Source organism: Loxodonta africana, chromosome 4 (genome assembly GCF_030014295.1).
Source record: "Loxodonta africana isolate mLoxAfr1 chromosome 4, mLoxAfr1.hap2, whole genome shotgun sequence".
Lineage (NCBI taxonomy): Eukaryota > Metazoa > Chordata > Mammalia > Proboscidea > Elephantidae > Loxodonta > Loxodonta africana.
The window spans coordinates 11,686,294-11,703,869 of NC_087345.1; the positions used below are offsets into that span (position 1 = coordinate 11,686,294).

At 50.8% G+C, this 17,576-nt stretch overlaps 1 protein-coding gene across 8 annotated transcripts in view; it reads right to left on the bottom strand.

The window, feature by feature from the left end:
* ZC3H7B (zinc finger CCCH-type containing 7B) overlaps positions 1–17,576 on the bottom strand; it is a 56,200-nt gene that overhangs the window by 25,784 nt on the left and 12,840 nt on the right. For 7 of the 8 annotated variants that reach the window (XM_064283457.1, XM_064283453.1, XM_064283454.1 and 4 more), the window contains exons 2-6: positions 8,786–8,844; positions 5,420–5,453; positions 5,100–5,297; positions 3,971–4,129; positions 2,593–2,673 (exon numbers count right to left, since the gene is read on the bottom strand). In XM_064283457.1, the coding sequence (XP_064139527.1) occupies positions 2,593–2,673; positions 3,971–4,129; positions 5,100–5,297; positions 5,420–5,453; positions 8,786–8,838 (525 nt within the window). In that variant the 5' untranslated portion in view covers positions 8,839–8,844. The remainder of the gene's footprint in view (positions 1–2,592; positions 2,674–3,970; positions 4,130–5,099; positions 5,298–5,419; positions 5,454–8,785; positions 8,845–17,576) is intronic. The other variant, XM_064283458.1, reaches the window with a different exon arrangement.

A 17,576-nucleotide genomic window follows, 5' to 3' on the forward strand; every position in this document is an offset into this window, starting at 1 on the left:
TGACATTGTTCTATAATTTCCACATTCGGTTGGATCACCTTTCTTGAGAATAGGCATAAATATGGACCTCTTCAAGTCAGTTGGCCAGGAACCTGTCTTCCATATTTCTTGGCATAGACAAGTGAGCACCTCCAGCGCTGCATCTGTTTGTTGAAACATCTCAATTGATATTCCAACAATTCCTGGAGCCTTGTTTTTCGCCAATGCCTCCAGAGCAGCTTGGACTTTTTCCTTTAGTACCATCGGTTCCTGATCATATGCCACCTCTTGATATGGTTGAACATCGACTAATTCTTTTTGGTATAATGACTCTGTGTATTCTTTCCATTTTCTTCTGATGCTTCCTGCATCACTTAATATTTTCCCCATAGAATCCTTCACTATTACAACTCAAGGCTTGAATTTTTTCTTAAGTTCTTTCAGCTTGAGAAATGCCGAGCGTGTTCTTCCCTTATGGTCTTCCACCTCCAGCTCTTTGCACGTCATTATAATACTTTGTCTTCTCAAGAGGCCCTTGAAATCTTCTGTCCGGTTCTTTTACTTCATTGATTCTTCCTTTTGCTTTAGCTTCTCGATGCTCAAGAGCAAGTTTCAGAGTCTCCTCTGACTTCTACCTTGGTCTTTTCTTTCCTTCCTGTCTTTTCAGTGACCTCTTGCTTTCTTCATAGATGATGTCCTTGATGTCAATCCACAACTCGTCTGGTCTTCGGTCACTAGGGTTCAATGAGTCAAATCTATTCTTGAGATGGTCTCTAAGTTCAGGTGGGATATACTCAAGGTCATATTTTGGCTCTCGTGGACTTGCTCTGATTTTCTTCAGTTTCAGCTTGAACTTGCATACGTGCAATTGATGGTCTGTTCCACAGTCGGCCCCTGGCCTTGTTCTGACTGGTGATATTGAGCATTTCCATCGTCTCTTTCCACAGATGTAGTCAATTTGATTTCTGTGTGTTCCATTTGGCCAGGTCCATGTGTATGGTTGCCGTTTATGTTGGTGAAAGAAGGTATTTGCAATGAAGAAGTCATTGGTCTTGCAAAATTCTATCATTCGATCTCTGGCATTGTTTCTATCACCAAGGCCGTATTTTCCAACTACTGATCCTCCTTCTTCGTTTCCAACTTTTGTATTCCAATCGCCAGTAACTGTCAATGCATCTTGATTGCATGTTTGATCAATTTCAGACTGCAGCAGCTGATAAAAATCTTCTATTTCTTCATCTTTGGCCCTAGTGGTTGGTGCGTATATTTGAATAATAGTCGTATTAACTGGTCTTCCTTGTAGGCGTATGGATATTATCCTGTCACTGACAGTGTCGTACCCCAGGATAGATCTTGAAACGTTCTTTTTGATGATGAATGCAACACCATTTCTCTTTGAGTTGTCATTCCCAGCGTAGTAGACTATATGATTGTCTGATTCAAAATGGCCAATACCAGTCCATTTCAGCTCACTAATGCCTAGGATATCAATGTTTATGCGTTCCATTTCATTTTTGACGATTTCCAATTTTCCTAGATTCATACTTCATACATTCCAGGTTCTGATTAGTAATGGATGTTTGCAGCTGTTTCTTCACATTTTGAGTCGTGCCACATCAGCAAATGAAGGCCCTGAAAGCTTTACTCCATCCAAGTCATTAAGGTCGACTCTACTTTGAGGAGGCAGCTCTTCCCCAGTCATCTTCTGAGTGCCTTCCAACCTGTGGGGCTCATCTTCCAGCACTATATCAGGCAATGTTCTGCAGCTATTCACAAGGTTTTCACTGGCTAATGCTTTTCAGAAGTAGACTGCCAGGTCCTTCTTCCTAGTCTGTCTTAGTCTGGAAGCTCAGCTGAAACCTGTCCTCCATGGGGGACCCTGCTGGTATCTGAACACCGGTGGCGTAGCCTCCAGCATCACAGCAACACATAAGCCCCCTCAGTACGACAAGCTGACAGACACTTGGGGGTCCTGGCACATATAAAATGATGACAGTAATGAGAAATACGATGAAGATGATGATATGGATGATGAAGACGATGGCAAAGATGAAGACAGCTTGCCCATGTTCAGCAATTCCCATGCTTGGGACTTATGATCTTGGAACTCTTGAGGTCTCCCCCTGCCAGTTCCTTCCTAGGTCTTCCCCATTTCAGTAAAGGGCATCACCTATAGCTTAGGCCCCAACCTAGGTGTCCTCTTTGACTTCTTCCTTCCTGCATCACATATGGTAGGTGCTAAATGAGTGCATGTTGGCTGAACAAAACTAACAGAGATCAGCATTTCAAATACGCATCACATATTTTAACTGAGAACACAAGGCTGAAGGACACCAGTGTCAATGCGGCCAGTGTCAAGCCTCTCCACCAGGGCTGTCAGAGCCAGCCAGGGAGTGGCTTTAACAGCTGGTGTCTCAGGTGAGCTGGAAGCTCTGGCTGCCTTTGCCTTTTCCAAAGGTTCTCAAAGTCATTCCAGGGCTTCCAGCCAACAGAGTGGGACGAGAAGGGTCACCTGTCACCCCAACTCTCACCCTAGCCAGGCCCTGACCCCCTCCACTCACCTCTCCCAAGAGCACCCACCCCCAATCTGCCCCCAGGCCCAGAGCCACCTACCTGGGGCCTCTTATACGCCTTCCGAACTCGCAGCCCTAGCTTCTGAGCCAGCTCCTGACCAAGCTGAGTCACGCTTTCATCCTGGGGAAGGCAAGACATAGGCGGACTGGGCTGGGGTCAGCACTCCCGGAATCCCTATGCCACCCTGCAAGGGGTACTGCTGGCAGCCCCCTATGTCACAGACAAGGAAGCCAGGCCCTGGAGGTGACACTGACAAGCCACACAGCCAGTGCCTAGTGGGGCTGGGACGGGAACCATGCTTTTGTTTTATTTATTTATTTTGGGGGGGAGGAATAGTTTTTGGGTTTTGATTTTAATACTATCTTTGTATTTCTAAAATTTAACCGGTGGTGCAAAACGTTAAGTGCTCGGCTACTAGTTGAAAGGTTGGTGGTTCAAACCCACCCAGCGGCTTAAAACACAGGCCTGGCGATCTGCTCCTGAAAGGTCGCAGCCTCGAAAACCCTACGGAGCAGTTCTACTCTGCACACGTGGGGTCGCCGTGAGTCAGAATCGACCCAACAGCAACCAACAACAATAGCATCACTGTGGGAGACCAAAATGTTACTGAGAGTAGGACTCCTTCTCACAGCCCTTTCACACCCTTAACTTCAGGGATAAAGTTGCAGCAGCATTTTATAGATGTGGGGCTGACATGGAGAGAGGGGAAGAGCTTTGCCCAAGCTCACAGAGAGGGTCAGTGGTGGATCCAGGCCTAGGCCCCAGGGCCACCCCATCTGCACATTCAGGGGACCATGGGGTCCCTGAGGGCACAAGTGTGGGCAGTGAGTACATTCTTGTTCAGTAGATGAATAAGTGGGGAGGGGGGATGTGCCTTGCCATGGGCAGGCTGGGGACAAGCAAGACTCTCTATTGGTCATTTCCCATTGTCTCTTCCCCACCCAGTGACAGCCCCACATCAGGTTCCAGGGGCAAACGTCACCCTTTTTACTCCTCACTGTAGCCCTGTCCTCTCAGAGTGATGAGTACAGCTCTGGAATCAGACAGGCTGGGTTCACATCTTGGCTCTGCCACCTCCTAGCTGTGGTGAAGGGTAAGTTACTTTCTCTCTGTGTCTCACTCTCTTCATCTTTAAAACAGACCTAACAATAGCAGCTACCTCACAGAGTTGTTGTAAGGTTAAGTAAGTTGAAACGCACAATGCCAGTTTCGCAAGGCCAGGTGCACAGTTAGAGCTACTATTAATATCAGTATCTGCAACTCCATGTCACAGAGGGGGACACTGGGGCTCAGAAAGACGTGGTGGCTTGGCCCAAGTGAGGGCCAGAGCAGAGGGCCTGGAGCCTGGACTCAGAGCCTGGACTCAGAGCCCGGCTCAGTGTGGATGCCAGCAGAGGAGGGCAGAAACAGCACTCACGTGGGGCAGGGCCAGGGAGCACCGGCTGCTGCACTCATAGGCCTCCTTGTGGCGGCCCAGCTCGTTAAGTGCGCGTGCCTTACGGAACAGCGCTCGGATGTTCTCGCTGTCCAGGCCCAGCGCCTTCTCACTGTCCTCCAGCGCCTTCTCATACAGGCCCTGGCAGAGAAGATCAGGCAGCCCATCAGTCAGCTCCCATGACCCGTCCCTCTCCTAGGCCTCCTGCCCCCACCTAGGACTGACCGCCAGCCTCCTTTCCCAAAGAGGATGCTGAGGTCAGGGATGTGGCTCAGAGCCCCAGAGGGTAAGGGGGGAAACAGCAGGGGTCAGACTCTGGATTAAGGGCATCTGTGTTTCGGGGTGAAGGGGATGCCAATGGCCACTGGAAGGAGGGATCTTCAAGATCTACACGACAAGCCTGGTCACTCAGACCCATCTACCTCTGTATCGGCCTTTGGTTCAGAACATCATGGACTGAGAGGCAGTGGAATCATGAAGGCGGCTCAGTGCATAGACTGGAGCGGGAAGGGCTAAGCTCTCAGGCACCTGGTAGACTCATTTATCCAGAACATTCCACCCTGGATGGCAGAGGTGGTACTGAACCCCTGTAGAGCCTACAACAGCATTTCACCCAGGGTCTGAGGAATGACTGAGTCCCTGGGTGAGCAGGACAGGGAAGAAGGGGAGGCTGGGGTTTACGGAGGAACGGAGGAAGCTGAAGTCTGCAGAGAAAGAAGTGAGGAGAGACTGAGGGTGTGGGGTGGGAGGTGAGGGAGGCCAGGAGAGAGGAGCAGTCAGGGGTTTGCAGAAAGGACAGCAGACACGAGGGGAGCCGTTCTCAGCCCTGACTGCCTGGAAGCTGCCCAGTGCCAGGGCCCACCCAAGACCCTGGCTCAATCAATTCATCTGGGGAAGTCCTGGGCGTCAGCGCCATCTTTCAAAACTCTTTATTTGGCATCAGTCCTTTTTAAAAGCTCTCTAGGTGAGTCTGTTGCACAGCAGACAGCCCAGGAGTACTGGGGAGACATCCAGACAGGAGGAGGTGGGGGAGACAGCCCTGGGCCCACAGGCTCACGGGACCTGGGCCCGACTCACTGGGGGCCAGGAGGCCGTGGGGCGCCAGGCTCACCATGGTGAAGTAGCAGGCAGCCCTGTTGACATGCAGCTTGCACAGCAGCTCCCGGGGCAGGGCCACCTGGTCCGAGGCAGCGTAGTCGGCTACGTTCAGCCCTTCCATGTACTGCACCAGGGCCTGCTTGTGGTCCTTCTCCCGGAATAGGTCATTGCCCTCAGCAAACAAGTTCTGCACCAGCTTGAGCAGGAAGGCCTGCCAGGGGCAGGGCACGGAGGGGCTCAGGGGACTTTTCCATTCAGCCCCAGCCCTGTCGCCAGCCCCCACCACCCTCTCCCCTTACCCTGGCCTTCCCCAGCCCAGCAGGTGTCGCTCACCTCATATTCTTCTTGCTTTAGGGGTAGGGTCGACCTGGAGGAACAGACAGAGACACAAGGTCTAGGAGAGCTCAGGGGTCCCAGTCTCCTCCCACAACCTCATGGAGGCCCCAGAGCCAGAGGTCAGCCCAGGAGGGGGCTCCCGACTCAGATATCAGACATCACCTTGTGAGCTGGGGTGAGGGGACAAGCAGCTACCCCTACCCCCGCCCCCTCCCCGAAGCAATACCGAGCAGGCCTTCCACTCACAATGGAATGGCTGGAGGAAGGTGCTCATAGCCAGGCTCTCCCCAGGGGCAGGTGCTGGGAAATAGGCCAGCTCAGCCCAGCCAGCTGTCCTCTGCCACAAACCCAATGCTCCTTGACAGCAGGCATCTCAAATGCCCTCTCCGTTACGTGAGGGGTGAAGTGGGGGCAAGGGCAGGGGAAGAACCAAAGGCAGGCCTAGGAGGCCTCCAGGGCTGGAAGGCAAGACTGACAATCAGACTCTGGCCAAGGCGGGGCTGATGGAGGCTCTGCCAGTCACAGCTCAATCCCAGAAAGCGGATGGCTCTGTGTGGCTCTGCAGCCAGGAGAGATGGGAACAAACGGAGGGAGAAAGGCAGGAAGTGTGAGCTTTGTCAAGAAAGCAAAGTGGGATTTAGGGACCACCACTGCTCCTACGCATCCCCCTAAAATCTCCAACTGCAGGCCCAGGGGAGGCACAGGGAGTCCTCAGCCCCCACCCCCCACAAGCCACTTGTCCCTGGCCAATGCCAGGTGCACTCAGAGCCATCAACCCTCATGCCAGACCAAACAGGTTAGGTGGGTCTGGCACCCTCTCCCTTCTGGTGGCCAAACCACACCCACTCAGGATGGAAGAAAGCATCAGCTGTAGGGGAGCGTCCTTCAGGCTAAGTGGCTCAGCTGGGAGGGGAGCTGGGGGCTGTCTCCTGATCCCTCATTTTGCAGAGGGGGAAACAGACGCCCGAGAGGAACAGTGACTTGCCCAAGGTCACACAGCAGGTCAACGTCAGAGCCGAGCCAGAATGCAGGCTCTTTCCGGTGCCCGGAGCTGCTGCCAACACCTGGGCAAGAAAGAGCAGTCTACACTACTGAGGCATGGTGAGAGAAAACACTGGGAGGACCCTGGATGGGGGCAAGCGGGAGTCCCCGGCTCTGACAGTGGGCTCCATCCCACCTTCTCGCTGGCCTCCCCACCAGCCAGAGATCAAGACCCGTCCTGCTTCCCCGTGCAGCCCTGCCTGTCCCCATTGCTATCGTCCTAACTGGCCTCTGCTCCAGCCTCTTCCAGCACCAGATTCACCTTCAATAGGTCACATCCCTGTCCCCAAAGCCCATGACTGCCTGGCACCTCAAAGATGAAGCCCAAACATCTTACCTGGTATTCAAGGCCCTCCACAAGCCAGCACCAACCAACCTGTCCCAATTCACCAGCTCTGACCCCTGCCTAACACAGCTGTGCCCCACAAAGGTACCTAAGAAATACAGATAAGCCAACTAACCCGGCTGGTCCAAGCACTGTCCCTGGCTTCCTCCAACTGGAGTGTTCCCTTTCACACTCAGAGATGGACTGCCCCAATCCCCGTTTCTGACTGACCAGACCCTGCTTATTTCTAGATCCAGTCACTCCTCCCCCAGGCAGCCTTCCTGGAACGTCCTGCCCAAGGAATAATGCTTCACCCACCACTCATCTAGAATTTTGGATAATACAGCCTTATCACTCCATTTTACAGATGAGAAAACCAACACTCATGAGGCAGGGTTTTGCTCGAGGCCTTAGGGTAGTGGAGGTGGGAGCTGACCCCAGGCTGGCCTCATCCCCCAAAGCCCAGGAGCTTTCCTCTGCTTGGCCCTAAGCTCTTATCCCCTGACTAAATCTTCAGCCGCTTCAAGGAGGGTTCTTGTCAAACATTTCTTTATAGCTCCCACAATGCTCTGTGCCCAGGAAGTACCTAACAGATGTTTTGCTAAGCACACTGAGCGAGAAAGCAGCGCAGGAGGGGTGAGGCAAAAAAAGCAAGACTGACTTTAAAAGTAGCAGATCCATAACCCAATCATAAAATGGGCAAAGGACCCGAATAGACATTTCACCCAAGACGACATTCAAATGATCACCAAACAAATGAAAAGATGCTCAGTATCACTGTCCATCAGAGAAATGCAGATCAATACTTGTCATTGAGGAGATGTAAAGAGTGGGCCACAGCTCTGCTGACCAGGCTGAGGACTGGAGAACTGGCTAAGGCAACAGCAGAGGGCTAGGCTGGGGAACAGCCAGGGCGTTGGAAGACAGAGCAACAACACAGGGCTAAGCTCCAGGTGCTCTCAAAACTCCCCACCAAAATTAGCCTGCTGTGAGCACCCTCAGGAGGTAGCCAGGAAAACTGCCCGAATGGTGAGCTGGCAGGGGAGAGAGTGTTTCCTGTGAATACAACACACTCCTAGAGAGCAATGCAGATTCTGAGGGTGCGTGAAACGGATCAGATTTCGGGTGACAACGTGTGGATGAGGAAAGTCGGGGAGTATTTGATGGGTCTGTGTGAGGGAACAAAATTGGGGACTGTGTATGTCTAAAAAAAAAAAAACTAAAAGGTATGCAAAATCATATCCCAGTTTTTTAGGAAGCTCTGTTTAAGAAAAAGAATACTAAATCATGAACACAGAATCTCTAGGGTACGTTTCAGGGTCTCAAAAAGAACTCATGCAAGTGAGGGGCCCTGATGCTTATACTTCAGTTCATTGGCATCATGATAAATGTCTCAGAGGGTCTTCTTAATAAATAAAAAGTGGTAAAATCATCCTGTGTGTAAAGAAAAAAACTAACAAGCATAGTCCATGGGTGCTGTGTAGAGGGGCACCTAACGGAAAGAAACGAGAGTTCTGGACTCAGCCAAAAGCTGTGTGACCTTTAACAAGTTTCTTAACCTCTCTGAGCCTCAGTTTTCTCATCTGCAGTTTGAGTACACCAAGAGGTGCCTCAGGAGAAAGGCCTGGCGACCCACTTCCAAAAAATCAGCCATTGGAAACCCTACGGAGCACGGTTCTACTCTGACACACATGGAGCCCCTTTGAGTCAGAATCAACTTGATGGCAACTGGTAACTGGCACTGACTGTGTGCAGGCAAGCAAGGCAACAAGCAGGGGTAAAATGATGTCCTGGACAAGACTGAAGGCTCAGCACGGTCAGGAGGCTGGGGGGAGTACAGGGTTCATGGCTCATGGCCGGATCCATACCATGCCCCTGCCATGCCAGTCTGCAATCAGCTCATGAAACCCGACTCCCTGACAGCACAGGAGCCTGGCAGCAAAGGCTCAGCAACATGAAACAGGGTGGAGTGAGCGTGTGGCCCCGCTGGCACTTACTGAATGAACTGCAGCCCCTTCTCGATGTCCGCCTTCCGTTTCTGCCTCTCCATCAGTCTCTGGGGAGAGAACACAGTCAATCTGTCAGCAAGGGCGGGGCCGCCATCTGCCCCCTGTGTCCCCATTTTACAGGTGGCAGGGCTCTGAGGCCGAAGATCCGCCTCAGGGTCTGTAGGGACTTGAATCAGGCCACGGCCATGTGCCATCCTCACACCAAGTTTGTTTGGCACCTTCTAGGGCCACATGGAGACCCCTGCCCCTTCCCACTTGTGGCCTGAGCTGCGATACCACATGGGACAGCCTCAAGTTCAAGGAGAAACTGTTCATCATCAAACTCAGCAGTCCATGCTGCTGCCGGGGAGAAGAGGCTCAGAAAACAGAAGGTAATGGTCACAGCCACGTGCAACACCAGGACCTGCACTTTGTACCAGGATCTGCAGAATTCTTTTGACAGTGCCATGGAGGAGGGGTCATTTTTGTCCCCACTTTACTGATGAGGAAACTGAGGTCATGGAGTCCCAGTTGTGAACTGGTACACGGCTGAGACAGGATCCAAAACCTGGGCACTTCTTTTGGTGCCCCCAACAGCCCCACCACACAGCTGTCCCACACCACAGCTGGCCTCCTCCAAACCAGGCCACCTCATGGAGCTCACCATGGCCATGTGAGGATATGGCCTGTGTTACACGTGAGGAAGACTGAGGCTCAGTGAGGCTGAGTGGCTAACCCAACAGCATGCAGGGGGCCTGCTCAAGAGATGAAGGGGGTGAAAACTAAGGTGGGGGCTTACTTAAGGTGAGGGAAGGCTTGGAACCTGAGCCCTAGACTCCTACCGTCCAGCCAGGAGGCGGCCAGAAGCTGCCCTGACTCCTTCCGGCACTTCTCGTCCAGGCCACCCATGGGTGCTCTTCCGACCGTGGCCCTCACTCTTCCATCAAATGATTACTGTGTGGAGACTGTGAGCCCCAACTGCCCTGACTCCAGGGGCGGCGCTCCAGTCTTGTCCCTCTGTCTCCGGGGACACAGACTCCAGCCCAGGGTCTGGGACAAGACACACCAACAGGGGCACAGGAAGTGGGTCCTCTCAGCTGGCACCAAGATGTGAAAAGGGACAACAGCCAACTAGTTTGGGGAGGGAGCAAGTGTATGAAAATAGTATCTTCTAAAAAGTCTTTACTCTCTTGTTTATTGTTTCCATCGGAGTTCAACCACCTTCTCCTCACAACAACCCCGCACGCTAAGTGGGGCAGGGATCATTAACCCAATTTTACAGATGAGGAAAGTGAAGCACCAAGTGAAGGATCTTTTCCAAGGTCACTCGACTAGTAAGTGGGCCTGAGCCCAGCTCTGTCAGACAACAGGCCCCTTGCCTGACAGCACAGTGAGCCATAAGGAGCTGGTGGCTGAGGGCGGGCCCTCGGCTCCTTTGTGCCTCCACTTCCTCAGAGTAAACCGCTAGGCTGGTAACCCCCATCTAGCAGGTGGCAGATATGGAGTAAGGAGCTCAGTTAACCTGAATCTTCCCTTTCCCACTTGTCCTTCCCAAAGAGGGGAGAAGCCACAACTGAGTCTTCAGATCCCCAGACCAGTACTGGCTGCCCAGGGAACACCGCCCAGGGACAGGCAAGGTTGAACTGGCACAATGTCCAGCTCACCAGGGGCACTGCTGCTGATGACTCCTGGCCACTGGCTACGGGCAGGAGTGGCAGGCAGATGGCCACAGCGAGCACACTGGCCCCTAGCCAAGATGTGATGCCAACCTGGGGCCCCATCCCAGCCCGGGCTTCCTTCTTCCGTGAACACACCACGCCCACCTCTGCCCCTGCTGTTCAATTCGTCATGATGCCTGCGTTTGGGGACGCCAGAGCTGATCCTGACACAGCCCCTGCCCTGGGGAGCTTGCGGTCCAGCAGATAAGCAGTCTTTGCATTTAGGAGCCACTTACACAGGCCCATACACACTGCTTGCCCCACACGGGCTCTGTATTCAGACCTGGGTTCGACTCCCAACATTCACATTACTGTGTGTCTCTGATGAGTCTCTTAACCCCTCTGGGCCTGTTTCCTTACAGGGGGAATGGGGCCAATGGTGGTCCCGTCACATGGGCCTGTTGTGGAGATTCAGTAGATATCACTTGCAGAGTGCCTGGCGCAGAGCAGCAACCCAACACAACACAGTGAGAATACCTGTCACCCGACACTCCTCTCCCCTCTTGGAAAAATACTGGCAAGTGTTTCCTGTGATCAACACGCCTGTGATGATCCCCTTTCTAACGCAGGAGACCCGCAGCTCTAGCCCTGGTGCCTGCCCTGGGCTGAGCCAGCCTCTCGGTCTGTCTCTCTGGTCCTCTGCCTCCCTGGGGTGAAACGAGCCTCTCGCTCCGCTCCTCACTCCCCACCCAGGCCTCCAGCCAGTGCAGGCCGCTGTGGCTCCTCTGAACCCATGGTTCCTGCCTCCGGGCCTTTGCTCACACTGCTCCTTCAGCCCACGCAGCCGTGCCCTCACCATCCTTGGGTGAAATCACCTCCATCCTCCGAAGTCTGACTCTTCTGTGGGGTCTTCGCAGACCCCTCCACCAGACCCACTATTCATTTGCTCAGCATTTACCAGGAGCCTGGGGTTCCTCAGATGGACCAGACCCAGGCCTTGCCCTCAAAAAGATGTTAGTCTGCTGGAGGAGGCAAGGGTACACCTGATGTCCGCAAGGGGGCCCTGCCCTGGCAGCAGAAGCTGTGGGAGGGGAGAGGCCCCTGCAGGGTCACAATGCAACTTCCGTCCCTCCCTACCACCTGGCCTTGTTGCCAGTCCCTGGACGATGGGACCAGTCACCTCACTGCCTCCCCCCAGCACCCGCCTCCTCAAGACCCTCGTGGGGACCTTTCGAACCCACAAATTAGGTCCCATGCTCCCCCAACCCAGAGCTCTGGACGACTCTCTTTACCTTTGGCTGACCAAAACTTCCTCACATGCCCACACTGGCTCACAACTGCCTGGGCGGTATGGCCCTGTTACCCTCCTCCAAGCCCTGCTCGGCCCCGAAATTCTCTCAGAAAAACAGTGGTCAGAGAGGAGCATCTCAGCAGCAGTCCTCTTAACACTGAAGGTGATGGCATCCATAGGTACAGGGGTTAGGATGCCAGCACATATTTTGGAGGGACACAATTCAGTCCATAACAGGTGGCTCTAAGTCTGGCTTTGCCCTGCATGAAAATGAAAAAGTAAATGGGATTTATTTCTCACCGCAACCCTGTCAGGCAGGGAAATCGCGCTCCAAGAAGCTAGGAGATGTGTTCAGAGCAACATGGTTTGTGAGCATGGAGCCTGGGTTCCCAGGACTGGGGAGATGGGTATTAGAAGCCTGGTGAACAACGTGCCAGGTGAGCAAAGCCCCTCAGCGCTGGTGGGCGACCCCGCTCCAACTATCACCCCACGCCCCTCCCTCCTCCTCCTCCTCAATCTCCCTGCTCTGGGAAGAGGATTTTTATAGGTGGTTTGAAGGTCATTTGTTCTCAGCTAAGAGGGACATGAACTCAAAGGTAAGGACTAAGCCTGACTCGTCTCTGACCTGGCAGCCATATGGACCCCGAGCTGACCGAGAGGGCACAGGCAGCTGGGGGCACTTGGCAGAGGAGCAAGGAGCTTGTAGGCCAAACAAACTTCCAGAATCAGACGAGTCATTTCTTTTTCAAGAAAAAAGTTCAAGGAGAAAACTGAGGTCCAGATCTGCGCAGGACCCTATTGCCAGATTCCTCACCTCCAACTCTTGTAATGCAGGAAAGGGTCCTGCAGGCCCCTGGCCCATTCTTTTGCTTTCATGCTGGACCTGCCTCAAATGGGGTCTCCCTAGAAATGCATCCGTGAATTAAGGAACCAACAGGGAACCATTTCCTTGACATGTAATCATAGTTAATATGTGATTGCATACAATGCTAAACTCGTACAAGACAAAGATAATAATATTAGAAATGACAAAGCGAGGGGAAAATATATATTTGTGCATACATATATACATAAAAATATGCATATATATCCATGATATATAAAGAGTGCCTATAAATTTTTTTTTTTTTATAAATCAATAAAAGAGCTCTGGTTTGGAAACCCTGGTGGTGTAGGGGTTAAATGCTATGGCTGCTAACCAAAGGGTCAGCAGTTCAAATCCGCCAGGCACTCCTTGGAAGCTCTATGGGGTAGCTCTACTCTGTTCTATAGGGTCGCTATGAGTCGGAATCGACTAGACGGCGCTGGGTTTTTTTTTTTTTTTTGGTAGCGCAGTAGTTAGCTCAGCTGCTAACTGAAAGGTCAACGGTTCAAACCTACCAGTTGCTCTGCAGGAGAAAGATGTGGCAGTCTCTTTCATAAAGATTTACAGCCTTGGAAACCCTATGGGGCAGTTCTACTCTGTCCTATAGGGTCACCATGAGTCAGAATCAACTCAACAGCAGCACGTTTATAAATCAGTAAGGGGAAAAAAATCTCCCAATTGACAAAGTATAATGCAGTGATTAAAGAGAATCAATCCTGGGGTCTATTAAAGACTGAACTGTGTCCCTCCCCCAAATTTATATTGAAGTCCTAACCCCGTACCTGTGAATGTGATCTTGTTTGGAAATAGAGTCTTTGAAGATGTTATCAGTTAACATGAGGTCATGGGGAAGTAGGGTGGGTCCTAATCCAAGCTGAGTGATGTCCCATAAGAGATTCAGAGAGACAGAGGGAAGACTGCCACGTGAAGACAGGGGCAGAGAATGAAGTATGCTGCCACAAGCTAAGGAAATAAGGGCCAACAGGAGCTGGGAGAGACGGGAAAGGGCTTTTTCTAGAGCTTTCAGAGAGAACATGGATCTGCTGACACCCTGAATTCCAACTAGTAGCCTCCAGAATTGTGAGACAATAAATCTCCGTTGCTTAAAGCCACCCACTTTGTGGTACTTTAATACGGCAGCATTTATTTTACCACAACAAAAAAGGAAAAAAAAGATGAGCAAAGAAAATAAACGAGAAATTCACAGGAAATATAAATCATTAAGAAAAGATACTCAAACTCACTGATACAAGAACCACATGTTAAAACAGCAAGACACCCCATTTCACTGAGACGAACACGAAGGCAGCACCTAGGGGATGAGGGTGGAGAAACGGGCGCTCTCGCACACTGCGAACACAGCAAGCGTGTGAACTGGTTTGTCGTTGCCAAGCAATTTAGCAAGTCCACCAAAATGAGCAGGGCAGGCCCTTTGGCTGCCTACCCACCAGTCAGTTTCCCTTCTTCCTCCCCACCTCAGCCTCAGTATTGTTCCTTCCCCAGTTACTCAGTGAATCTTCACGGGTCTAAGCCAATCATAATGGTCCTTGCCCCTTGCCAGTGACTGGTTTAAGCATGGGCATGTGACATCATCCTGACCAATGAAAACAGGAGGACAAGTCTGCTCAAGGGCTTCTGGGAAAGGTTTTCTTCACTCTTAAAATGAGAGAACGGTCTCCTTTTCTGCAGCTGTATGCCAGAGGGTAATAATAAGATAAATATACTGGTGGTGGCAGAGCAAAAAAATGGAAAGACCAAGGTGTCTAATGACCCGTGACCCATTAAATCCAATGACCCTGGAACTGCCTCACCTCACTTCTTATGTAAGATAATAAATTCCCTAATTGTTTCAGCAATTGGAAATGGGAATTCTGTTACTTGCAGCCAAAAGCCTTCCCAACAATAAAATATCCTTTCCCTTTGACCCAGAGATTTCACTTCCAAGAATCTAACCTACCAAACTCTTTGTACTCAATTACACTTGCACAGGGATGCTTTTTTTTTTTTAAGGATGCAAAAAATTAGAAGCAGACTTAATGTCCATCAATAAAGGGTTGATTAAATAAATTATGGTCTATCTATACCAAGGAATACAATGAAGTTATTGAATCTATATGTATTGTCATAGAGATGCCACCATATAACCATACATGGTTGAGGAACAAAAAAAAAAGATTTCAAACACTTGGTGTTGTATGATACTGCTGGCGTGCAATGTATGTTTACACACAAAGAAGGGCTCTGAAAGAATATTCTCCAATTTAACAGGTTCGTTCTGGGGACAGGGATCTGCTAAGGACGCTGAATGATTTCCTTTCTGCTTTATAAACCTCAGCATGATTTGGACTTTGTGCACAGGAAAAGAATTATTCTTATAATTTGAAAAGCAAAACGAGGTGACTAACTTAAGGCCAACCCATTTTAAATTGGGTGCTACGGGTCTGCCAAAATGTCAATGAGCCATTCTCCACAAGAAAAAGACAAAACCACTGACCCACGAACCATGAAGGAGGAACACGTTTTTTTCCCACCTCGGGGAAGGGTTTGAAGATGACAGAATTCTAGAGACTCAGATCTTTATCAGATTGGCAGGGACTGTGCCAGCCTCTTCAAAATCTCCGTGCCTGGCCCTGTGCTTGGCACACAGCAGGTATTCAGTAAATGATATGAAAACAAACAAATGGGTATCAACTCATTTGAGACAGCCATTGTACAGATAAGAATGAATGAATGAATGCTGAATAAATGATAAAGACCGACACTCAGAGAAATGAATAATCACCTAATAATACGAATATTTGCTGAGTGGTTACCATGTGCCAGGGGCTGTCATGATCACTTTACATGTAATAATTAAGGCTCACACAACAATCCTATTAGATACTGTTATCATCCCCATTTTTGCAGAGGAAGAAACAGAGGCACAGAGAAGTTAAATGACTTGTCTAAGGTCACACAGCTGGTACATGGGGAGCTGGGATTCAAACGCTGGCAGCCTGGCTCCAGGGCCCGCACACATCACCATCGCCATGACTATCTCCCATAAAACAGTAGTCTGGGCCCCAGGACCCCTCAACCTATCATCATGCTCAAGCCTCACCCACCTCCAAAATAATCCCCTCCCCTGACCCAAATCTTTTCCTGACTATTGAACAACCTCTCTTCCCTTGCTTGGTCACACTTTGTGAAAGAACTGTCTACATGAGCTGTCTCCATGTCCTCACCTACCACGCAACTCCCCAACTCACAGCAACCCCACTCCCACACTACTGGAATGGTGGTTGCCAAGGATTCTCCCCATCCCTAGTACCTCCTAGTGGCTGAGTTCAGTGAAAGGACAGTTCTTCAGTTTCCTCTTCCTGGACTCTCGGGTGCTCCTGCCACTTCCTGAGCTCTGTGAGGGGTCCTCCTCACACCTTGCTGACTGTTCCTGCTCTGTCTCCATTAGGGGCTCCTTGTCCTCTGTCCAGCTGTCAAGACCGATGCTCCTGAGCTTCCATTTGAGGGACAGTGCTCCTGCTCTCCCCACTCTACACACTCTCCCCAGATGAGCTCTTGCGTTTTCATGATCTCATGAGTCGTGTCAATGACTCACAAATCTATCCTTCGGCCATGTCTACCCCTCCCCGTAATATCAGACTCATAGCTCTTCCCTCTGGGCAGTGCTACCTAGATGTCCAATGTCCAGGCTGCCTATGACCTCCATGCCTGTCCTTATCCTGGGCTCTCTACCTGGAATGCCCTCCTCCACACACACTTAGCCAACCCCTACTCATCCTTTAAGACCAAACTCAAATGGCACTTTGTCCAGAAACTCCTCCCTGGTGTCCATCTCAGTTGAGTTGGGCATTCCAGCAACTCAACACATTCCCAACTTAACTCAGCGTCTTTTCCCTCTCCTCCTCAATTACCCTTCTCCCAGCTATGCACAGCTCCGACTGTCATACTGTTCTCTGTCAATCTCTAATTCCTTCTACCTTTACCTCCTAAGCATTTCTCCCTCCATCTCCACCACCACGGCTCTCTCTCAGGCCCTCGTTATCTCTTGCTAGCAGCTTCCAATGAGACCCCCTTCAATCTGCTCCCCTTTTGTTAGGAGGATATCTGCCGAACACATACGTCACCCCTTGCTCAAAACCCTTACGCACATACACATGCACACAAACAGGTTAAAAAAATGTGAAAACGGAGTAAAGTCTGTAGCTTAGCTATCAGTAACGTACCAAGGCAACTTCCTGGTTTTGATATTGTACTATAGCTATATAAGATGTCACCACCAGAGGAAGCCCAGGTGAAGAATACATGGGACTCTGTACTCCGCTTGCAACTTCCTGTGAATCTATCATTATCTGAAAAAAAGAAGTTAAAACAAAACAAACCATTCCATGTCTCCCATCTCCAGAAGGACAAAGTCCAAGCTCCCCATCCTGGCGTGGCCTGGCCTCCCCTCCTGCCCCATGGCCCTGCCTGGAATGTTACACTCCAGCAATGACGGTTTCCCATTCAAGCTGCACCCTCCGTCTGAAGCATGCTTCGCACCCGCTAATTTCCACCCTGGCTGCTGGAAGGCTCAGCTGAGGTGGCTTCTCTACCAGGAAGCCTTCCATCTCTGGCCCCCGCCCTAGCACGGCGCCTAAGCTTGCCACACCCATGACACTTAACCTAGTTAACTGAAATCCTGCGTTTATGTCCACTTGTCTTCCTGAACTATGAGCTCCTAGAAGGCAAGTGCTGCATCTATTCACCTCTGGGCGGCACGGAGAAACCTCTTCTGTGCTCAGGAAACCTAATCTGAGCAGAGTCTCACAGATCTCAGGATAACTGAGAAGATGCTGATGAGATCAGCCATCAATCACTAAGCACTTTCTCCTACCAGGCATTCTTCTAAATGTTTTAAATACAACACTTAGTCTTCTTCACAGGACCCTATAAGAAAGCACAATTCTCACCCCTGTTTTACAGATCAGAAAACTGAGGCATAAGGAG